This window comes from Scyliorhinus torazame, chromosome 3 (assembly GCF_047496885.1).
Source record: "Scyliorhinus torazame isolate Kashiwa2021f chromosome 3, sScyTor2.1, whole genome shotgun sequence".
NCBI lineage: Eukaryota > Metazoa > Chordata > Chondrichthyes > Carcharhiniformes > Scyliorhinidae > Scyliorhinus > Scyliorhinus torazame.
Genome location: NC_092709.1, coordinates 196339939 through 196364852, shown reverse-complemented (window position 1 = coordinate 196364852; position 24914 = coordinate 196339939). Strand labels below are relative to the sequence as shown.

The 24914-nt window shown below is 50.1% G+C and overlaps 1 protein-coding gene across 11 annotated transcripts in view; it reads left to right on the top strand.

Moving 5' to 3' along the window:
* Positions 1 to 24914, top strand: part of gabra2a (gamma-aminobutyric acid type A receptor subunit alpha2a) — a 499051-nt gene that overhangs the window by 142230 nt on the left and 331907 nt on the right. For 6 of the 11 annotated variants that reach the window (XM_072496695.1, XM_072496698.1, XM_072496691.1 and 3 more), the window contains one exon: positions 19362 to 19492. In XM_072496695.1, coding sequence (XP_072352796.1) covers positions 19362 to 19492 — 131 coding nt within the window. The remainder of the gene's footprint in view (positions 1 to 19361; positions 19493 to 24914) is intronic. The other 5 variants (XM_072496699.1, XM_072496697.1, XM_072496702.1 and 2 more) reach the window with 3 other exon arrangements.

The window sequence follows — 24914 nt, the reverse complement described above, 5'->3', positions numbered from 1 at the left end:
TCTTGCACAAATCTCCACTCGTTGGGTCTTCCTACTTTTGGAATGGGGAGTTTCGGGGTGTTACAGGGGCTTTGTGTCCTCTTCAGCACCCTTTGCTGTAATAGTGCATTGACCACTCCCTCTATCCCTTACTCTGCCTCTGGTGCCAACCGGTATTGTTTCAAGCAGGGCAGGGCAACGTTCTTCTGTAACTGCACTCTATGCGCTGGGGTAGAATGTACCTTTCCAACATGATTTTTATGCTGGGCCCATAGATGTGCCGGTACCTGGGCCAGGACTGAAGAGAGTAAATGATGGCTGTCTCGGGGCGGTTGTTGTCTTTCAAATGTAGCGGGCCATTGTTCATCTTTCCAGGTCACTCTGCCCTCCTGTTTGCCATAAAACACTATCAGGCAATTTTGTCTGTCTACTTTCAACATCAATCTGATGTATGATCTTTTTCTTTCTGGCCTCTTTCATCCGTTCTCCCATTTGCTTTGCCTTAGCGGGATGTCTTACAGCCAATGTTAAATGGGGTTCTGAAGTTAAACCCATCCTAAAGAGGTCCCTCTGACTATTGGTCAACTGTATTAACATTGCTAATCCCACAACACCGAAGAATAAAAATGGGGTGACTTGCAATGTTGTCTGCTTCCCTAGGTGACATTGCGCTTGTAAATTGTATGCGGGCTCATCCTCACGAGCATACCAAGCCGTGCAGTGGGTCACTATGCTCTCTCGGTTGGTCTCTAACAGGTGTTTTAATAGCTACGCCCAAGGGTCAGTAATCTTTTGTAAGGCTTCCTGTAGTTGTTTAACGATGGTGCTGTAAGGGTTAATGCCAGGCTGCCAGCAATATAACACAGACATAGAGCGATCTGGCTCATGGTCAGAAGCTATTAAATTCAACAACTGATGAGCTCGTATCTGAGGCAGTTCCATGAACATGCCACTGTTAGTGCAATGTATTATTGCCCCCCATTTGCAGAGTGTCTGTCTGCCGCAGAGGGAGGGGTATAGTTTTTGAAATAATCATAGTATCGACCAGGGGGACATAATCAATTTCCAGGTTAGTCGGGCGTGATACAGGCTCCGTCATGGGAATGCCGACTACTCCCACAGTGACAATAGAGGACTCACCGGGGGTTAATTCCACGGAGGGGGGCACAGACAACATAGTAGCGCCGGTATTGACCAGAAGGTCCACATAATGATCTCCTATTTTAACCATTGTCATAGGTTTGTCTCTTACTGAGTTGGACAGTCTGTTCATGGCTGCTTGTACCACCTTTTCTCCGTGGCACCCCTATTGGTTTTGATTAGGGTTCGGGTCAGAGTACGTAAAGGAAGGTGGGGGAAGGGGTATGTCTCCAAGTGGGGCACCTCCTTCCTGGGGGTTAAAGTTACATTCATGAGCCCAATGTCCCTTTGCCCTGCATCTTCTACATTGATCCTGGGATCTATCCCTCCCTTGCCAATATCCTGTACCCCTACCTCTCTGCCCTCTGTTGCCCTGCTGACCCTGACCCTGCCCTCTCTTTCCTTGGTAGAATTCCCCTGTGATTCTAGGCTTTTGATCCTTGGGGGGGGGGGGGCTATGAACAGTCCTTCTCGGTCCATGTTTACCAAGGAGTTAACCAGTGCCGTCCATGGCTGTGTTTGCCAGATCAGATTAATCAATTTGTAACTTTGCGCATGCTCTGGTAGCATGTAATTCAATAATGTCTGCACCGCTAAAGGGCCATTGTCTTCCAATGCAACACCGGCATGTTCCTCCCAACAGTTCTTAAATCTGGCCACTAATTCGGGCAGCCTCTCACCCTTCTGCAAACACCCTGTCACCTCGCCTTTGTCACTATGCTTCTTGGCCCCTTACATGATAGCCTCTTTCCCCCTATTTGCTAACCAGTGTTCAAGGGACTAATTTCCTTCATTTAAATGTCCCTCATCTTCATCCAGACACACGGACCAGCCATGGGGACCAAATTCGCACCCCAATACGCCAACATCTTCATGCACAAGTTTGAACAAGACCTACTCACTGCACAGGACCGTCAACCGACGTTATACACCAGATACATCGATGACATTTTTTCCTTTGGACCCACGGCGAAGAATGACTGAAACGACTACACGATGACATCAATAAGTTCCATCCAACCATCAGACTCACCATGGACTACTCTCCAAAATCAGTTGCATTCTTGGACACACTCATCTCCATCAAGGACGGTCACCTCAGCACTTCGCTTTACCGCAAACCCACGGATAACCTCACGATGCTCCACTTCTCCAGCTTCCACCCTAAACACATTAAAGAAGCCATCCCCTATGGACAAGCCCTCCGTATACACAGGATCTGCTCAGACGAGGAGGAGCGTAACAGACATCTACAGACGTTGAAAGATGCCCTTGTACGAACGGGATATGGCGCTCGACTCATCGATCGACAGTTCCAACGCGCCACAGCAAAATACCGCACCGACCTCCTCAGAAGACAAACATGGGACACAACCGACAGAATACCCTTCGTCGTCCAGTACTTTCCCGGAGCGGAGAAACTACGACATCTTCTTCACAGCCTTCAACACGTCATCGATGAAGATGAACATCTTGCCAAGGTCATCCCCACACCCCCACTACTTGCCTTCAAACAACCGCGCAACCTCAAACACACCATTGTTTGCAGCAAACTACCCAGTCTTCAGAACAGTGACCACGACACCACACAACCCTGCCATGGCAATCTCTGCAAGACGTACCAGATCATCAACATGGATACCACCATTACACGTGAGACCACCACCCACCAGGTACGCGGTACATACTCGTGCGACTCGGCCAACGTTGTCTACCTCCTACGCTGCAGGAAAGGATGTCCCGAAGCGTGGTACATTGGCGAGACCATGCAGACTCTGCGACAACGAATGAATGGACATCGTGCGACAATCACCAGGCAGGAATGTTCCCTTCCAGTCGGGGAACACTTCAGCAGTCAAGGGCATTCAGACTCTGATCTCCGGGTAAGCGTTCTCCAAGGCGGCCTTCAGGATGTGCGACAACGCAGAATCGCCGAGCAGAAGCTTATAGCCAAGTTTCGCACACATGAGTGCGGCCTCAACCGGGACCTGGGATTCATGTCGCATTACATTCATCCCCCACCATCTGGCCTGCAAAATCCTACCAACTGTCCTGGCTTGACACAATTTACACCTCTTTAACCTGGGGTTACCCCATCTCTGGATCTGTAAAGATTTAATCACCTGCTAATGCTCGCATTCCAAGCATTATCTGGCATCTTTGAATCTGTCTATATATATATGTTTCTGGAACATACCTCTTCATTCACCTGAGGAAGGAGCTGCGCTCCGAAAGCTAGTGACATCGAAACAAACCTGTTGGACTTTAACCTGGTGTTGTAAAACTTCTTACTGTGCTCACCACAGTCCAACGCCGGCATCTCCACTTCATTTAAATGATCATCATTGTGAGCCCAGTTCCCATTTATACCAGGTGGGACTGCGATGCTATCTTTTAAAGTTGACCAAGATGCACCATAAGAGTATTTTAAATGCAGCAAAAACATCCCCTGGGAGGGGGCTATAAATAGCACACATTTGCTGTAACCAGTTGTGGAATGCGAGAGGTTTCTTTATTGGGTCCGGAGCCTCATGAACCATAGCCCTTACTTCAGCAGGGGTCCAAGATTTTAGGACAGGTACAGCTCCTACCATTATCTTGGGGTGCTGACTAACAGGTCCTGCTGACCGAAGCTGCCTGTCGGGCACTGTACTGTCGGGCAAAGTCATACACCTACGAGAGGACGGTCCGGCGGCCGCTGGTTCTACCTCCCCTGTAGGAGCGGCAGCCCCGTGGGACCACCCATACAAATCGCTCCTGAATGTTACCGCATATCGAAGTTCTCTGGTTTCTCTTATCACAGTGTCAGCTGGTGATCCCGGTGGGACGAGGGGATCTCCTACCTTTCTCCGTTGCCTTCCAATTGTTTTTATCCGCTGTTCCGTTATCTTACTCATTTTCACTCCCTTATCTGTCTCCTTTGCAGAGTCCGCCTTCTTTATTGCCCCGGACGTGGCTTCCGAAAAATACATTAAAGCATACACATATATAACAACAAGGGCCGCAGGCCACTAATCCGCCAACTAAAGTCCCTTCTACATGGTCAAATGTTATCTTGATGTTATGGGCAGCCATTGGCACCTTATGAAATTCAGCTCCTTTTTTCATGTTTGGTAAAAGCTGCAATAGGTCTGGAACTGCGTCGTCCTGGCAGAAGCAAACAAAGCGTCAGTAAGCAGGTTATTGGTGCATAAGTGCCCCTCGATAGAACTGACAGCAAAACCTTCCATCATTTGCTGATGTTTGAGAGTAGACTGATGGTCACATTGGATTTGACCTAAATTTTGTGGACAGGTGATGCCTGGGCAATTTTCCACATGAGGTGGATGCCAATGTTGTAGCTTTATCGGAACAGCTTGGCTAGGAAAAACTAGAACCAAAGGACACCATCTCCGATTAAAGGGGCGATCCTTTAAAACCGAGATGAGGAGGAATTTTTTTCAGCCAGAGGGTGGTGAATCTGTGGAACTCTTTGCCACAGATGGTGTGGAGGCCAATTCACTGAGTGTCTTTAAGACAGAGATAGATAGGTTCTTGATTAATAAGGGGATCAGGGGTTATGGGGAGAAGGCAGGAGAATGGGGATGGGAAAATATCAGCCATGATTGAATGGCAGAGCAGACTCGATGTACCAAGTGGCCTAATTCTGCTCCTATGTCTTATAAATCCTGCAACCCAGGCATCTTGGTGGGCCTGGTCCAGCTCAAAGTGGATGTAATTGGATGCCCAGATATACGGAGCCACAGTGACCTCTGAAGATGCACTTGTGGACTGATGATTGAGAAATACCTCAAGTTGCGGCTCGAGGCCTGGAATTACCCTGCGGCGAAAGGTTGAGGGTTGCTGTGACCTTCACAACCATCGTGAGCAAGTGTTCTCCTCCACGTGGTGCCAGGTCCGCGAGTGCCATACTGTCTCCTTGGTAAGTGTGAATGGTGTCTGACAGCTCATTGTAGGACATGCGAGTCCTGTACACCCGGTCTCCTTCAGTGTTGACTTCGGGCCCTCTCCTCAGCCTGATGTGCGACCGGAGCCTGACCAGTGGGCCCTGTTGCCCTGGTGCAGGCTCCAGCCTGGATTGGTATTGCCGGGGGGGCGACATTTGTCCATCTCCACTGCATTTACAAGGATAATTACCAGCTCGGCTGGCTCTATCCCAAAATTCATTTATCTCTGGGAGGAATGGGAGAAGGAGAGAGAGAGAGACAGTCAAGTTATCCATCTCAGGATTCTCAAAACCTTCCAACGCCCCTTGTCCTTGTGGTTCTGGTGGATAACAACCATTCACCATCTCCAGCAGCATGTACCATGTCACGTAGATGCTGGCCATAACACACATTGCCTCAATGGCCACAGGCATTGCCCATGCCCCCTCATATTCCCCAGTGGCCTCCTGTCCGATTGTTCCCTCCCTTCACACCAACAGCAGTGGAGTCCTTCATGTGCTAAGGCACATGGATACCCAAGTGATGCATGAAGGCTCCTGGATCCACCAGCGCACTCGGGTGGTTGCTGCTGCGGGGTCCGATGCCCAATACATTAAACCTTGGCAATTAAGGGTTCTACCACTAACCAGTTAAGCTGGGGAAGGATATTTGATGATGATAATCTTTATTAGTGTCACAAATAGGCTTATATTAACACTGCAATGAAGTTATTGTGAAAATCCCCTAGTTGCCACACCAGGGTGCCTGTTCGGGTAGATGGAGGGAGAATTCAGAATGTCCAATTCACCTAAGAAGCACGTCTTTTGGGATTTGTGGGAGGAAACCGGAGCACCCAGAGATTCACAATCAAAGCATATAGATAGGAGAGACATAATTGCAAGATAATTACAGATTGGAATGTGAAGAATGGTTGGAATGTGAGTCTTTACAAGTAAGCAAGTTTTTACAGAACAAATAATGTGAGTGGAGTGAGTGATAATCACAGGTAATCGAGGTGTCAATTGTCTCAAGCCAGGACAGTTAGTAGGATTCTGCAAACCCGGGCAGTATGGTGGGGTTACATGTAATGTGACATGAACCAGCGATTCGGGTTGAGGCGGTGCTCACGTGTGCGGAACGTGACTAGCATTCTGCTCTACGATTCTGCATTGTTGTGTGTCTTGAAAGCCGCCTTGGACAATGTTTACCTGAAGATCCTTGACTGCTGAAGTGTTCACCGACTGGAAGGGAACACTCCTTTCTAGTGATTGTAGCGCGGTTTATTCATTGCGTTGCGTCTGCATGGTCTCACTGATGTACCACATCTCAGAACATCCTTTCCTGCAGCCGTCTTGGATTACTCCAACGCTTCTTTATGACTTGGACACAATTTAATTAAGAGGACACTGACAGAAGTTTGTCTATTCTACTTTATTGATAAGAATAATATGATATAAGAATGGTATAATGTAAGAATACAACACTAGAATCTCTTGCCCAACAGCTTGTCGGGGACCCCGGTTGTGGTGAATGGAACTACTGTTAATTCACCGGTGCACTGTGATATCATGTTACTGCTGTATCGTGTTACGTTATGTGTTTAACCCTGTGGGCTCCACCTGTGGGCCATTGTACGGCTCCACCCACAGGGAGATATGTCGGGGCATGTACAGGCTCACCCATGGCTCCACCCCTTACAGGACGTATAAAGGCAGCTGACCTGCAGGGCCGCATTCATTGTTGTACCGGTCACAGGCAGGCTCAGTTGTAAGCTGATTAAAACCACGGTTTACTTCTCAACGTGTCTCTCAGTGAATTGATGGTCGCATCACCGGTGGCGGCGGCAGCTTCGAGATTCGGCTCCTGGCACCTGTCGTGACTCCGGTCCGAGGTGAAGTTCAGCGAACAAGCAGAAGGGTCTTTCAGTTATACAGTGAAATAAACAGGTCTAGGAGAGATAAGTGACTGGGGAAGTCAGCAAGATGTTATAGATAATTGGATAAAATAGTATTAAACAAGCACAGCTTGGAATGAGTACGCCTGAATTTGAACACCTGCCGCTTTTATGTCTCTGTCAACATCCTGGTCCTGGAAGGCTGCCAAGTATCCTCACAGTGGAGAGAATTAACACATCCCTTACATTCCACCCCCAGGATACTTGGGAGCATTCACAGTTGCCCCTTTGTTTAAGAACAATCTTCAACACAGGGATGGGTGCTTCTCAAAAAAGGGTTAGAAGCATTTAGAGTTCGTAAAAGTTGGTGGTAAAGAGTTAATAGTTAGAGCCTCTCGTATCCTGTAAAGGTGTGGCTGTTTCGGGGCCTCTTGTATTTCTGACAACCAAATGTATCTGTAAAAGAATGTCAAGATATATATAGCAAAAGTAAGTACAAAGAGATTATGTGTTTAACTGAACTAAAATAAATGTCATTTCAACTTGTGAGTAACACACAATATTCTTGGTCACTTTCATTCTCTAGTCCTTGAGTGGGGTGATCTGCGCAGGGAGAAAATATTCTTCTTTGTTTTTGTTTTCGATTCCAGTTTATTCCATAATCTATGGTAATTTGAATGTGATCTCTGAATAAATACTCCTTTCTCTCTGACACTCACCACTTGCAGATCATCTCACTCGATATCATTCAAAATAGCATCATGCATGGACTTAAAATATTCTCCAGCTCTCCAACCATCGGTATCCATCTTGTGGGTACTCCTCACCAGGTTTACTTGAGGCCCTTAACGTGTTCCTATCCAAATAGTTTACCCTGTCACCTCAATTGTGCTCAATTTGACAGGTACCAGTGTAGTTGATTCTGTCCCAACCATTTTAAAGTCGGTTTCTCTATGGAATATGTGTCAGTGCCTTGATCACTTAATAATGCTTTTTGACTCTATTGGCCCCATTGACCATTTCTCGCCATGCTGTTTGTCAAGTAGTGTGCATGCATGAGGCCTGTTCTTCAATGCATAATGGCAGGCCTGCCTATTGGCCACTTGACACGTAATTCATCTGCACACGTACGCAGTGCCCCCAAAGTCATACCACACATTTTTGAACCTTTTGTGATCTTATCAAAAGATCACAAAATTGTTGCTTATCTCTCCACGTATCGTCTCGATGCCTTGGGTGGTGACCGGAGTATCAGACTTTGTTCTCTTAAATAAAAGCATAGACAAGGACACCAGCATTACCAAGAGAAAGTTTATCAATTTACTAGCCTCCTCTGCACTGTCCCCTTCATATTAGTGCCAGGTTGAAATAGTCCATTGAATTACACCCAATATCCTAATTCCCATTTCTTGATTTGATTTCCTGTCTCAATTGTCTACCCTCAATTACTTAATCCTATTCCAACCCTGGAGAAATCTTGCAGTCCAATAAAGTATCCTCCTGTTTAAAACAGAAATCAAACATTTCCATTTGATTCCAGGCAGTAACATTGTGATTGTTTGTTCTTTGTCTTAAATTACATCCTTTGTAACGTGACTTGCTACATTACAATGTCTGTCTACATCCGTGAATTGCCCCAATTCAAACCACAGTGTTGTAGGCTTTCAAATTTTTATTAATGTCCAATTCATCTCTTCTTCAAAAGAGGCTTTGTTCACATATCCACGGAAACCAGCTAAACTGCAAATCTTGTTCCACTTGCAATTACCTGTAAAGTAAAACACAAAAGACCCATTCTGCTTGGGGCAAAATGGGTTAATTAATTGGTCCAGATCTCACAATTCAGACTTAAAATTTGTAATTTCCTGTTTAAAAATATAAATACATCTTCAGCTGTTAATTCTCTGCTTGTTTAAAAAAGGGGGGCGGAGTGAAAGTTTTCAACTGGACGTCATTACGTTACCACCTCTTTGTTGGACCTGTTTTTCTTTAACAATCGCTACTTTACACTCCGATCTCAGAATTTTTGAATCTCTCTTCTTGTATCAGTTGTGTTGGGAATAATTATTTTTTGAAACTGACAAGAAGTTTTAACTCAAGATTAATCAAACACCGGATTGGCTATCATCATTTTAGATATTTGAAACTCCAATTAATCCTGTTAAATTAAAATTATCGCACTCTTACATGTGTGAATTTGTATCTGTATTAAAATTCCCACATGTTGATCAAAAATATCTTGGAATCACGCCACTGGCCAGAAAAACATGATTCCAGGGTTCGTCAACTGTTTTGACTGAAGTCACTTAAACAAGGATCTCAAAGATCACAGTTTTCGACAGAAATCATGAACGCTTGCACAGACACACAAATATCATTCACACACCAGCAGCGAAACGTATAAGCCTTAACGAAAACATGACTACAACACCATATATTCATTTGCTCGTAACGTTCCAAGGTGCTCATTTTGCCAGCTATCCATGTGTTTGATTCTATCCCAACCATTTTAAAGACAGTTTCTCTGTGGAATATATGTCAGTGCTTTGATCATTTAATGATGTTGTTTCACTCTGTTGGTCCCATTGACCAAGATGCCTGGGAAAAGCCAGAGTACTACCCTGCCCTGTCACTGACCACCCAGGGTCTCTCATGGCATGCCAGACCCCCTGAGGTGCCGTCAAATGTTCACATTTGAGAACCAGTGTCAAACGTCACCATAGCGAGATTTTGCAGGCCCGGCCGTTGACTCCCAGGCCGGAATCCAGATGTCTGAGATATCCAGAGTCTGGTGACTCGCGATATGCCCAGTGTGGATTCCGATTTAGAGCTCTTGCGCAATTCACCCATTGCACGCGGATGTGCGCCCTGCGCAACAGAGTCACTGAATCGCACCCAATATGTCGACAAAAAAATATGACATGAATAGCTACGCACATGTTCTGGAAATCATTAACACAATGTGGTAGTATGCATTAGGGGTCATGTGGGACTGTGAAGCCGTGATGTCATTGGCTGACAGATCCCGGGTCCTGGTTGGCTGTTGACCTCTAGCTCCGCCCTGAAGGCGGAGTATAAGAACCAGGAGTTCTCCCCCGCGGGCGAGTCTGTTACTGAACTGCGGGGAACAAGTCACGCTTAATAAAGCCTCATCGACTTCATCTCTATTCGTCTCTCGTGAGTCTTTGTGCGCTACAATTTATTAAGCGTGACTAAAGGACCATGGAGCTCAGGAACATCCCGGAATGCCTGAGGATCAGCCCCCACGCAGTGAACTCAGCAGCAGTTTTCAAACACTGGCAGACTTGTTTCGAGGCCTACCTCAGAACGGCCCCCGGCCGGGTCACAGAAGACCAGAAACTACAGGTACTGCACTCGAGGGTAAGCCCGGAAATTTTCCCTCTCATCGAAGACGCAGAGGATTTCCAGACGGCGTTCGCAGCACTAAAGAGCATCTATGTTCGCCCAGTGAACCAGATCTACGCACGCTACCAACTCGCAACGAGATGGCAAAGTCCCGGAGAATCGATAGATGAATTCTACGCCGCGCTGCTAATTTTGGGACGGGCCTGCAGCTGCCCGCCGGTAAACGCGATTGAACACACGGACATGTTAATGCGCGATGCTTTTGTGGCTGGTATGAACTCTTCCCAAATCCGCCAAAGACTTTTAGAAAAAGAGTCGCTAGGACTCTCAGAGGCACGGGCCCTTGCAGCCTCCCTGGATGTGGCCGCGCGAAACGCCCACGCCTACGGCCCCGACCGCGCGGCAGCCCCTTGGGCTCCGTGGACCCCCGTCGCGACAAACCCCCCCCCCCCACCCCACAGGCTTGCACGGTTCAGACGCCAAGTCGTCCCGGGGGAGCCCGCTGCTATTTCTGCGGCCAGGCGAAACACCCCCGGCAGCGCTGCCCGGCCCGCGCAGCGATTTGTAAGAGCTGCGGGAAAAAGGGCCATTTCGCGGCTGTGTGCCGGTCCCGGGAGGTCGCCGCTGTCCACGGAGAACAAGGAGTCCTGCGCGTTTCTAACGCTCCCCAACCCCCCCCAGCGCTCCATGTGCGACCCGCAGGCGCCGCCATTTTGGGTCCCGGCCACCACGAGGGGAGGAGGGGCGCCGCCATCTTGTGACCCCCCCCAGCCATATGCGATGCATGGGGGCGGCCATTTTGTTCACCCCCGCCGCCACCTTGGACGGCAACAACGGACCCCAGTGTCGACGGCTCCACGGGGTTCGAGGAAGACGCTCAAGCACTACGATCACGTCTGGCCTCAATGACGCTGGGCCAAGCACGGCGCCGGACGCTCCAGACGACGACGACAACGGTGCTGATAAACGGGCACGAGACACCATGCCTGGTCGACTCCGGGAGCACAGAAAGCTTCATCCACCCCGACACGGTAAGACGCTGTTTTTTGACCATCCGTCCCAGTGCGCAAAAGATTTCCCTAGCTGCAGGATCCCACTCCGTACAGATTAAAGGCTTCTGCATAGTGACCCTAACGGTGCAAGGGAGGGAGTTTAAAAACTACAGGCTCTACGTCCTTCCCCAACTCTGCGCGCCCACATTACTGGGATTAGACTTCCAGTGCAATCTGCAGAGCCTAACCTTCCAATTCGGCGGCCCAATACCCCCACTCACTATCTGCGGCCTCGCAACCCTCAAGGTTGAGCCCCCATCCTTGTTTGCAAACCTCACCCCGGATTGCAAACCCGTCGCCACTAGGAGCAGACGGTACAGCGCCCAGGACCGGACATTCATTCGGTCCGAAGTCCAGCGGCTACTGAAGGAAGGCATAATCCAGGCCAGCAATAGTCCCTGGAGAGCACAGGTGGTAGTAGTAAAGACAGGGGAGAAGCAAAGGATGGTCATAGACTATAGCCAGACCATCAACAGGTACACACAACTAGATGCGTACCCTCTCCCCCGCATATCCGACATGGTCAATCGGATTGCCCAATATAAGGTCTTCTCCACCGTGGACCTCAAGTCCGCCTACCATCAGCTCCCCATCCGCCCAAGTGACCGCAAGTACACAGCCTTCGAGGCAGACGGGCGATTATACCACTTCCTAAGCGTTCCATTTGGCGTCACAAACGGGGTCTCGGTCTTCCAACGAGAGATGGACCGAATGGTTGATCAACACGGGTTGCAGGCCACGTTCCCGTATCTCGACAACGTAACCATCTGCGGCCACGATCAGCAGGACCACGACGCCAACCTCCAAAAATTCCTCCAGACCGCTAAAGCCTTGAACCTCGCATACAACGAGGACAAGTGCGTTTTTAGCACAAACCGGCTAGCCATCTTGGGATATGTAGTGCGCAATGGGATAATAGGCCCCGACCCCGAACGCATGCGCCCCCTCATGGAATTTCTCCTCCCTCACTGCTCAAAAGCCCTAAAACGCTGCCTGGGGTTCTTTTCATATTACGCCCAGTGGGTCCCCCAGTTCGCAGACAAGGCCCGCCCCCTAATACAGACCACGACCTTCCCTCTGTCGACAGAGGCTTGCCAGGCCTTCAGCCGCATCAAAGCGGATATCGCAAAGGCCACGATGCGCGCCATCGACGAGTCCCTCCCCTTCCAGGTCGAGAGCGACGCCTCCGATGTAGCTCTAGCGGCCACCCTTAACCAAGCGGGCAGACCCGTGGCCTTTTTCTCCCGAACCCTACACGCTTCAGAAATCCGCCACTCCTCAGTGGAAAAGGAAGCCCAAGCCATAGTGGAAGCTGTGCGACATTGGAGGCATTACCTAGCCGGCAGGAGATTCACTCTCCTCACGGACCAACAGTCGGTAGCCTTCATGTTCGATAATGCACAGCGGGGCAAAATTAAAAACGACAAGATCTTAAGGTGGAGGATCGAGCTCTCCACCTTCAACTATGAGATCCTGTACCGTCCCGGAAAGCTGAACGAGCTGTCCGATGCCCTATCCCGCGGCACATGTGCCAACGCACAAATTAACCGTCTCCAAACCCTCCACGAGGACCTCTGCCACCCGGGGGTCGCTCGGTTCTACCACTTTATAAAGTCCCGCAACCTCCCCTACTCTGTGGAGGAGGTCCGTACAGTCACAAGGAACTGCCACATCTGCGCAGAGTGCAAACCGCACTTTTTCAGGCCGGATGGTGCGCACCTGATCAAGGCTTCCCGTCCCTTTGAACGCTTTTGTCTGGATTTCAAAGGGCCCCTCCCCTCCACCGACCGCAACACATACTTCCTGAATGTGGTGGACGAGTACTCCTGTTTCCCCTTCGCCATCCCCTGCCCTGACATGACAGCGGCCACAGTCATTAAAGCCCTTAACACCATATTCACACTGTTCGGTTGCCCCGCATACGTCCACAGCGACAGGGGGTCCTCCTTCATGAGTGACGAGCTGCGCCAGTTCCTGCTCAGCAACGGTATAGCCTCGAGCAGGACGACCAGCTACAACCCCCGGGGGAACGGGCAAGTAGAGAGGGAGAACGGCACGGTCTGGAAGACCGTCCTACTGGCCCTACGGTCCAGGGACCTCCCAGTTTCACGGTGGCAGGAGGTCCTCCCGGACGCTCTCCACTCCATCCGGCCGCTACTGTGTACTAGCACTAACCAAACGCCTCATGAGCGCCTCCTTGTCTTCCCCAGGAAGTCCTCCTCTGGAAAGTCGCTGGCGACCTGGCTGGCGGTCCCAGGACCCATCTTGCTCCGAAAACATGTGCAGGCGCACAAGTCGGACCCGTTGGTCGAGAGGGTTCACCTCCTCCACGCGAACCCGCAGTACGCTTACATGGAGTACCCCGACGGCCGACAGGACACGGTCTCCCTGCGAGATCTGGCGCCCGCCGGCAACACGCACACCCCCCCGACACCAATCACCCCCTCCCTGCCACCGGCGCATCCCGTGACCGCCCCCTTCCCGGGAGGATCGGTCCTCCTCCCAGGTCCGACCAGAAGTGAAGCTGAAGCAGAAACCGTAAGGCTCCCGGAGACGACAACACTGGAACAAGCACCACCACCGGGGCCGAGGCGATCGACAAGGACGACCAAACCGCCCGACCGACTCGTGGCGTCGATGTAACACTACAATGTTGTGGACTTTAACGAGAACTTTTTTTCTTTTTCCCCCTTACGACTACTGTAAATAGTGCAAAACAACAAAAAAAACCCTGTACATACTGTGATGACATGCAAAAGTTTTCCTCCCAGGACCAGCCTTGTAAACCCCTACCACCATGCGAAGCACCACCCCGCCGGGTTCATTTTTAACAAGGGGTGAATGTGGTAGTATGCATTAGGGGTCATGTGGGACTGTGAAGCCGTGATGCCATTGGCTGACAGATCCCGGGTCCTGGTTGGCTGTTGACCTCTAGCTCCGCCCTGAAGGCGGAGTATAAGAACCAGGAGTTCTCCCCCGCAGGCCAGTCTGTTACTGAACTGCGGGGAACAAGTCACGCTTAATAAAGCCTCATCGACTTCATCTCTATTCGTCTCTCGTGAGTCTTTGTGCGCTACACACAACAGAGACTGACTAGTGGGTGTCTAGTAGGTAATTTGGGTCACTCACAATTACACTTTATTGTGCATTCAAATTTGTCTCTGTTCAGTATCAAAAGGGGGATGTTTGGGTTTGTATTTCTTGGAGCGACACAGTGGTTAGCAGTGTCTCACAGTGCCAGAGACCTGGGTTTGATTTGGACCTTGGGTAACTGTGTGGAGTTTGCACATTCTCGCTCTATCTGCGTGGATTTCCTCTGGGTGCTCTGGTTCCCTCCCACAATCCAAAGATGTGCAGGGTAGGTTGTTTGGCCATGCTAAATTTCTCCTTAGTGTCCACAGATGTGCTAGTTAACTGAGTTACGGGGATAGAGCAGGGAAGTGGGCCTTGGTCGGATGCTCTTTTGGAGGGTCGGTGCAGACTCGATGGCCAAATGGCTTCCTTCACTGTTGGAGATTCTGTGGTCATACCTGGCTTGCCGTAGTCATGTGACTGTACCATGTGGCAGTGTATCTAGAGGCTGCTATCTTGAGATCAATTCAATAAAGGCCTCTCACTGAGAAGACATCGGAAGTTCTGCTTTCCTTAAAATGAAACACCATGTAGCCCCAAGAGGGGAGGTGGTGGTTTAGTGGTATTATCACTGGACTAGTAGTTCAGAGACTCACAAAATGCTCCTAAGACTGGCAGATGATGAAATTGGAATTCAATAAAAATCTGGAACTAAGACGTCTAATGATGATCGTGAAATCGGGGGCGGGATTCTCCCTTCTGATGGCAGAGTGTTGATGCCGTCTTAAAAACCAGAGAGTTTAATGACGGCATCATCGGACCGCTAAGTGTAGCGATCCTCTGCCCTACAGGAGGCTGGCACGGCACTGGAGTGACTCGCGCTGCTCCAGCTACTGATACCGGTGTTAAACGTGCACCGTGGGTCTGTGCACGCCTGCTGTGACCGGCGCGGATGCGCACTGCGACCGGTGCGACCTCGCGCATGCGCGGTAGCTTTCTTCTCCGGGCCGGACCCGACACAACATGGCGTAGGACTACAGGGGCCGGCACGGAGTAAAAGAGGCCCCACCAGGAGAGGCCGGCCCGCCGTTCGGTAGGCCCCGATCGCGGGCCAGGCCACGGTGGAGTAACCCCCAGGGTCGCCCCCTCTTTCCCCCCCCCCCCCCCCCAAACAGGCCGCCCCCGACAGGATGGACGCCGAGGTCCCGCCGGGTAAGACCACGTGTGAACGACGCCGGCGGAACTCTGGCTTTTTGGGCTCTCGGCCCATCCCGGGTGGAGAATCGCCGGTTGCGCCGCGTAGGCGGCCCCTGACCAGCGCCACGCTGGCGCCAATGGCGCCGATTTTCCGGTGACAGGGGAATCGGCGGATCGGCGCCGGGGCGGCGTGGCGCGAATTGCGCCCGGCGAGGTGATTCTTTTAACCGGCACGGGCTGAGAGAATCCCGCCCCAGATATTTGTAAAGACCCATCAGGTTCACTAATGTCTTTTAGGGAAGGAAATCTGCCATTCTTACCTGGTGTTATCACCAGCCCCAGGAGGGGCCCCAAAAGGTTATCGATCAGCGCAAGGCCCAGTGTTTTGTCACCGTCTTGCTGGCGTGCTCCCAAAAGGTTGCAAACCTGGGTGAGGATGGATGACTCCCTGGGCGGGATTCTCTCAGCTTAGGGCCGGGCCGGAGAATCCCTGCGACCCGCGCGAATCGCGCCACGCCACCCCGAATCACACAACGCTACCCTGACGCTGGCACGCGATTCTCCACTGGCGCCGGCGAGGTTGGCGTGGCGCCGGTCGCGGACCGCCGATTCTCGGGCCGGGATGGGCCGGGCGGCCATCGTGGAAACGCCGAGTCCCACCGGCGCCTTCCACACCTGCTCTCAGCCAGAGGGATCTCAGCGTTGAAGGGTCGGGTGGCGGCCTGTGGGGGGTGAGGGGGGGTCTGAACATGGCGGGGCCCTCCGATGTGGCCTGGCCCGCGATTGGGACTCACCGATCGGCGGTGCCGGCCTCGGTCTCCCGGTCTCCTTTCTTCCATGCCGGTCCCTGTACTCCTGCTCCGTGTTGGGTCGGGGCCGGCGCGGACAAGGGAGACACCGCACATGCGCGGAAATTGCGCCGGTGGGACTGCGCATGCGTGGGTTCACGCCGGACCCACTACGCATGCGCGCATCCCCCGGCGCCCATTCCATGGCCGGATCAGCAGCTGGGCAGTGGTTAGCACTGGGACTGCGGCGCTGAGGACCCAGGTTCGAATCCCGGCCCTGGTCACTGTCCGTGTGGAGTTTGCACATTCTCCCCATGCCTGTGTGGGTTTCACCCCCACAAACCAAAGATGTGCAGGTTAGGTGGATTGGCCACGCTAAATTGCCCCTTAATTGGGAAAAAAAAAATTGGGTTCTCTGAATTTATTTTAAAAAGTTATGTGGAACAGTCCTCGAATTGTAAGGAGTAGACAATAACTCATTGCGGCCATTGCAATTGTTTTCCTAGTGGGCTTCTGCTGGTGAACAGTTGATTCTTCAGTTCAGGTGTCTTACAGTTTGGTAGAGATTTCAGTTATTTTCCAGCCGTGACTTTCACAGAGTGAGTAGTAGATGTTCCTGCAAAAGATGGTTACTTTGCAGGGGCCCTGCCTCGGTTATTGAATAATTTTCCGTATGGCAAGCTTTCAGCTGCTTTTCTCAGAACACACACAGATGGACAGATAGCACAGGCTGGTAATAAGCAGGCTTCTTACCCCCAGATGTGTATTCCAAGAGGACCAGAATGGACAAGCCCATCTAGGCCTTCATACCCAGAGTCATTTTGTCCCTTTGTCCTTCCCAGAGATGGTAATCCGTCTTTGGATGGTTTTACAAGTACCTTATCTGAAGGTACAGGGAGGTGGCCATTGTTCCTTGGAAAAAGACCCTGCAGCTATTCTTGTCGGTGTCTAGTTGCATATGGTCAACCACCTTTGGTGTTTGCATCCATTCTAAAAAATATCCAACTCTGGGCCAGGATTTTCCCCTACCCGGCGGGGTGGGGGATCCCGGCGGGATGGAGTGGCGTGAACCACTCCGGCGTTGGGCCGCCCCAAAGGTGCAGATTTCTCCGCACCTTTAGGGGCCAAGCACTCACTGTGAGGGGCTAGGCCCGCGCCGGAGTAGTTTCCACTCCACCGGCTGACGTGGAAGGAAGGCCTTTGGCGCCACGCCAGCCGGGGCAGAAAGGACTTTGCCAGCGGCAGAAGTCCGCGCGTGCGCGGGACGGTCAGCAGCCGCTGACGTCATCCCCGCGCATGCGCAGGGGTGTGTGTCTCCTACACATCGGCCATCGCGGAGGCTGTGAATGAGGCGGAGGGAAAAGAGTGTCCCCATGACACAGGCCCGCCCGCGGATCGGTGGGCCCCGATCTCGGACCAGGCCACCATGGGGGCACCCCCCGGGGCCAGAGCACCCCGCGGCCCCCGCCCCCCAGGACCCCGGAGCCTGCCCACGCCGCCTAGTCCCGCCAGGAAGGTAGGTGCTTTGATTCACGCCGGCGGGACAGGCATGACAGCAGCGGGACTTTGGCCCATCGTGGGCTGGAGAATCGCTGGGGGGGGCGGCCCGCCGACTGGCGCGGCGCGATTCCCGCCCCCACCGAATATCCGGTGCCAGAGAATTCGGCGGCCGGCGGGGGCGGGATTCACACCAGCCCCCGCGATTCTCCGACCCGGCGGGGGGTCGGAGAATCCCGCCCCACGTCTTTTTTTAAATGTGCAATATTCCTTGTATAATAAGGGTTTTTCTCCATTGTCATAACACCGGTCAGGCCTACATGTGACTCCAGATCCATAGCAATGTGATTGACTCTGAAATGCCCTAGGCAGGCCCTCAGTTCAAGGGCAATTAGGGATGGGCAACAAATGTTGCCCAGCCAGCGACCCCCACATTCCATGAATTCATTTTGAAAGAGTAGTGGGTGCTGCTGGGACTGCAATCAGTCCCAAGAAGAAAGTCTAATGTATCCTGGAGTGAGGTAACATCAGGGTTTTTGGTTGGGTGAGGATTTGGCCAGCTTAAGCAGTGGGGGTGAGAGGGGTGGATTTTGGAAAGTAGGTAGGTCGGAAGGAATGGGAGGTACTATCTTGGAAGCCGCCACTGATGCGCAAAGGACACTCCCCAAAGATAATACCCCCCTTCCTGCCCATTTAAAACTTTTTTAATAAACGGGCTGCGCACTCTCGCTCGCTTGCTGACTCCAATCATGTTATGGCATGGGCATCATATTATTGGAGGCTAATTGGCTTGTTAACAAGCTCAGTTGACCCTCAATTATTTATTTGCATATGGTGGACGGGTTGCTGATTTTGGTGTCCGCCCTCTTACTGTGTTATGATGGTGAGCTTGGGTATGGGTGGGAAGGTGGTGGACTGGATATCCAACCTATTTAATGTACCACAACAGCCCCCCAGCCAAATACACACTGGCATTGGCACATAAAACTCCAGCCCAATGTTTCGGAAGTTCATTAAAATACTTGGCACAAATTTGCTTTATACCATGTACTAAAACTGTAACTTTATCTCATTGATTTATTTTGTTGTGATGTGGCTAAGAGGAATATTCATGTGGGAATATTTTATCTGTGCAATATTTGTAGAAAATTCAGATGCACCTTTGCAAATGTGCATGTTTATGATTTCATGACAAACAGTGAACAGAAGAAATGTTCTCCTCTTATTTAAATTTTTATTATGTAATGTATTTGATTCAAGTAGGGAGAGATTACTCTTTTCACATGACCCTTAAGTTTGTGGTAACAGAGCTTTACGTTACATCGGTAAAACATTTTGCATGCATATTATTAGTTAAAATGTAACACTTTTTCATGCCTGACTGCTGTAATATGATTGCAGGGACTACTGGTCAAATCACAAGTTTTAATGTGTACAATTTTGTATTCAGAAGAGGGGAGCCTGGCTCAGTGGAAGATGAAGCAAGGAACAACATCACCATCTTTACCAGAATTCTTGACCGACTCCTGGATGGCTACGACAATCGTTTGAGACCAGGATTAGGAGGTCAGCAATTGAAAAGTATTTGGACTTTCATTTTGTTTTCTTTTACTCCGTGTAAGATCATTTTTCTAAATATTTGTGCCTTCCTATAAAAGGAAAATAAAAATTTAAAGCTCCAACGATCACGTGTATGGTATTGCAGTAAAATAGTGAAGCACCACAGCCTACCTGGTTTAATCCAGAAATTTTTTATCCATAATCCTCATAGATTAGGGAACAGTTCAGAGCAGTGCACTTATCGCTCGATTACCTGAAAACCTCATGCACTAATTCCAGCATTCCTGTCTAGGAATAGACCAGTTGTGGTAAGTGCAGATTTATAAATGACAAACCACACCAAAATTCAAGATATCTGAAGTGGAACAGTTTATATAGAGACTACAGCACGACTGAAGAAAGAAATCAAACAGCATCAACGATAACAATGTTCATTTATGTAGCATCCTTAACATAGAAATGTGTATCAAAGCAGAGGGATAATTAGAACACATTGGGTGAGAAGGAAGCATTAGGAAGGGTGAAGAAAAGCTGCTCAGATGATGTTAGAAAGGGAGCTGGCGATGGGACTCTGGAGGGGTTTGGAGAAACAATTCCAGAATATCGAGCAGAGTTTGGGTGTGAGGTGGTGGAGGGGAGAGCAGCTTTATAGGGCTGTAGGAGGTTACCAAGATAGGCATCAATTGGATAGGTAAAAGTGGAGGGAAATCCACCAAGCTGGACCATGAGGATGAACTGTTTGAGGGGCATAGTGTGGTTGACAAATTCAAAAGCTGCAAAGAATTTGGGGACAATGAGAATCGTTATTGCATTGCGGCTATTTTCAGGGCTGTTTTACTGTCGTGGTTGGAGTGAAAACCTGATTGCAAAGCTTCAAAAATGAGGTTGCTGCAAGGGTGAGGACAGATTTGGGAGGCAACAACTTGTTCAAGGTCTATGGAGGGGCAGGACAGTATGGAGATGGGATGGAAAGTTTTCAAGGATAAGGAATTCTGTGTGGACTTTTTTGAAAAATGGTTGATGACGCAGTACTGAAAGAGAGGCAGTGGAACTGTTGACAATCACAGGGACCACAGCAGTACTGAAAGAGAGGCAATGGAACTGTTGACAATCACAGGGACCACAAAGGGAGGATAAATGATTCGCATTTTACTGAGAATAGTGGTGAGGGTAGCAAGATATGGCTCTCTTGAATAGGACTAACTTGGGTATGCTAAGTTGCAAGAAAGAAAATTAATTCAAGGAAGAGTGGACAAAGGGTGCTGAAATTAAGTTTGAAATCATCAAGGAAAAAGAGTCACTCAGTGCAAAGGCTGAGGGCTGAAAAAACAGAGGTTATTTCAGTGACAAATTGGTGAGAGTTGGAGAGCAGTCGGCAAGAAAGGCGATGTGATTATGTGATAAGGGCAACACCGCCTCCAGCAGTTTGGGTGGTGCTAGTATTAGAAAGCTGGGTAGGGTGACTCCTATATGGGTGTTTCTACCCTAGTGCCAGTTCCCAGTCCAAGCCAGAATACTAATGCATTCTTTTATAATTAGATTGCAGATGACAGCAACTTCTTTGTGAGTAAGAAAACATTCGGGGAGGAAATGCAGAGATTGATTTTGGATCTGCTTGAAGAATCCAGGGGGGAATGAGCAGGGCCGCTAAGAGGTTCAGAGGTAGCTGCTCGTGAGTGAACTGTGTATTTAATTTGTTGAAAGGCCCGATTGCTTCTAATGAGGTAGCAATATATCCTTCAATAGACCATTTGAAAACCAAGAAAATGCAAAGGCGAGCCAAGAGTTTATTCACAAAAGATTCAAACCCATAATTGTGGCAGGAGAGTAGGGAGGGAGAGGATTCATTGTGAGAAACAGAACATTTTTTCAGCAACATTGGCAATTCTATCTGCTGTTGTAGAAAAGATATCTGAAATAAAGATTGGCAAGCCAGTGAGCTTGGATATTGTTCCAGGGCGTTCAAAATGTCTGAACAATGCCAAAACAACATTGGACCAGAAGTCATGTGCAGAGAAGCTGAACAAAGCCCCTTTGTTTTATCAACACAAGGATCTTAGTCAACTGTGAATATTTGCAATTACTGTATAGGTAGAAGTTTTGGGAGAGAAACGGCATATGATGAATGTCTCTTAAAGTAGCGGGTGGCTAGTAAATAGAATAGAAAGCTGAAAACTTCCATGGCAAATTGGCCTCTGCAAATCCCACAAGTTTTGCTGCTCTCTTGCAGAGGATATTTGCATAATCGTGCATGATTAGTATTTAGCATTGCAATGAAACTGGCCTGATTTCTGGATGAAACCATGTTGTAGACCCATGTAAGATGGAAAATAATTTACAAATTTCATCGACACAAGAGATAGCAAGTAATTCTGAAAAACTTTGCAAAACAAAAATAACATTGAAATGTTTAAAGCGTCAATATTGGTAAATGAACTGTTTCAGTAAATAAATGCTTACTAAAATGTTAAATGTTGCACATGCATGCATTTTGAGTCTGAACAGGATGATAATAGAATTGCACGACATATGGCAATGTATGCATACAGAGTTATGGAGCACATAGGAATTTGCTAATATGACTCTCGCATTTGGCACAATGGTTTAACTGGATTAAAGAAGGTAGACTTCAATATCTGAGAATAATAATACTTTGTAGTTTTGAGAATACATGGAGCTAGAATTTACTGGAAGGTTTTGACATAGCTAATGCGTATGAGTGGAGTTGCTTCCTTTTGTCCTGAGGTGAAAATTCATGTATAACTGATATCTATCAGTTACATTGAAAGGTTGCTGCATGCAAACTTTCTCAATCATTTACCCCACTCATGAGCTACTTCTGATACAACTCCAATTGGTTCATTAATGTAGTTCTACTCCACGCAAAAGACCAGAAAATCGGAGTCTCCGTAGGTGTAACAGAAGACTAAGGCAGATTTCTGATGATTTTTAATGATTGTTTTGTGAGTCCTGCATTGTATTTTCTATACCTTTGTACTTTTCATGGCATCAAAATCTAGAAGACTGCCACATACATCATCTTAAGCATGATGTGATTAATGTACAGAAATGATGGCTTGATGACAAATTATTTTTTTGCTAATTTCCACGTTATTTATGTTAATAGAATTTTCAGAAAATTTGGGCATGAATTACTGTAGGTACATTTTGGTGTTGAGACAGTGGTTGGAATTTTCTGGTTCTGTTCTGGGAACCGTTTACGTTGAGTGGGCATTTCTGACAGTTTTTGGCATAATTTCTGCATAATTATGAAATAGGAGATTTCGGGGATTAAGGTTGTCCTTCTACATGGCACCTTTAAAATTTATTTCCTGCACAGTTTTAGTAACAATGTTGAATATGTTAATTATGAATAAAGAATTTACCTTCAATTTAAATTTGTTTTAAATGTGCAGACAATATTCTCCCCTCTCTGAAAGATGTGGGGCAGGATTCTCCGATAATGGGGCCAACTGTTGACGGCGTCGTGAAAACCGCGGAGTTTCACGACGGCGTCATTGGGCCCTCAGGTGCAGCAATTCAGCAGCCCACAGGGGACTAGCACGGGCGCAACGTGAAGTGCCCGAGGGAGCGGCCACCGATATGTGGGTTGCATCATTGACGCAACGCCGCATTTGCTGAAAAGCATTCTCCACCCACAGACAGCCGTCGCAGGCAAGGTGGCAGCCAGATGAGCAGCCCCGAGATTCAGAGACAGCGAACTGGACACCCTCCTGGATGCCGTGTAGGGGACAAGGCTGGGTTGGGCCACAGGACAGCGGGCGCCATCGTTCGACGGCATGGGCGGAGGTGGCAAATGGCGTCAGTGCCGGTGGCCAGGACCGCGGACCAGTGCAGGAAGAAGCTGCACGACCTCCTTATGGTAGCCAGGCTAAGTACCCAGCACTGTGTTCTTGGCACCAATCCCTCTACCCCCCACATACATGTGAACCCCCCCCTCCCGGGGGATGATCCCATCCCTGCCTTGACCCACATGGCTGCACCCACCCATGCCAGTGCAATGCCCTGTGCACTAATGCCATCGGAAACCCAACCGCTGGGCTGCATGCGCTGGGCCATCTCACACTGTTGCTGTTTGTGTTTGGCCCCCAACACCAGAAGAGGTCTGCGCATAACCGCAGGGAGCAGGAGAAGACCGGAGGGGGAACCACCAGAACTGCGTCCCCTCACCGTGCCCGAGCAGAGGGCACTGGACATTGTTGGCGGACCGGAGGAGCGAGAGGTTGCCGATGCGGAGGTCGGAGGTGCGCCACCAAGTGAGAACCCCTGCCTGTGCACGGCCCCTCGCAATACACGTGTGCCCACCCCCACCCCTCACCACATCACGCCGCACCCCCCCATCCGCCTGTCTAACCATACATGCTGTCTTGTGTCTTGCAGGACCAGCCGGCGATGGTCCTGGCCCACCCAGCGCCCCCAGCCCTCAGCCAGTGCCAAGGTCAGTGCCCCGCAGGGACGCAAGCACCGTTGGGGTGGGCAGCCGTAACAACTGCCCTCCGCCCGAGACGAGCCAAATTTCTTTAGCTTCTGTAGGACGTAGAGACGTTGTTGGGCAGATGACTACACGGGACGGACATGCAGCACACATCGACACGGGACAGACACCCTGGGAACAGACACACAGCACACAATGACACAGGGGACAGACGTACATCACAACACGACACGGGAGTTTGGGTCCGACGATGACATAGACTTTCCGTCACTGCTGTCACCAACACCCTCCACCATCGCAGAGACTATCACCTCAGTTGGGCTCTTTCGGGAGGAGGCTCCTGGGACACTCACTGGTGAGCACCACACAGCCGCTCCGGTACAGCACGTCGAGGTAGGAGGAGCCGAGGGGCCGGACGGTCAGTCGGCAGCCCAGCCCCAGTAACCAGCTGCTGCCCAGACGGGTCCTGGGTTCCTGGAATATCCCCTCCCACCCATAGATCAGGTGTCGTCAGCGACCCAGGGACCAGAGAAGGGAATGACGGCCGGCTTACTGCACATGCAGATGCAGGTGGAGGAGTCCAACCTCCTGCAGGAGCAGAGAATGGTGCCGGTCATGCTTGCCACCCAGGTCGAAACCGCACGGAAGGCGTTCGCGGTGGAGGCAATGGAGGCGAATGTGTCGGACAAGGGTCAGGTTTTGCAAGGCCTGAGGTTATCTGTGCAGGCGGGGGCCATGGCCCAGGACCTGGCTGCCCACTCACAGGCAGCCATGTGTCAGAGCCAGCTGCAGATTGCAGTGGTGCTCCTTTGTGTGGCCCAGTCACAGCAGGCCATGGCTGAGAGCATTGGCGCCATTGCCCAGGTGCTGGCCGGCATCGCACCGACCAGAGGGAGATGGCGCAGTGCCAGAGGGAGGTGGTCCAGTCCCAGTCAGGGATGGCCTACTCCCTGAGCTCCACGGCTGCGAACATACAGACCCTGGTCG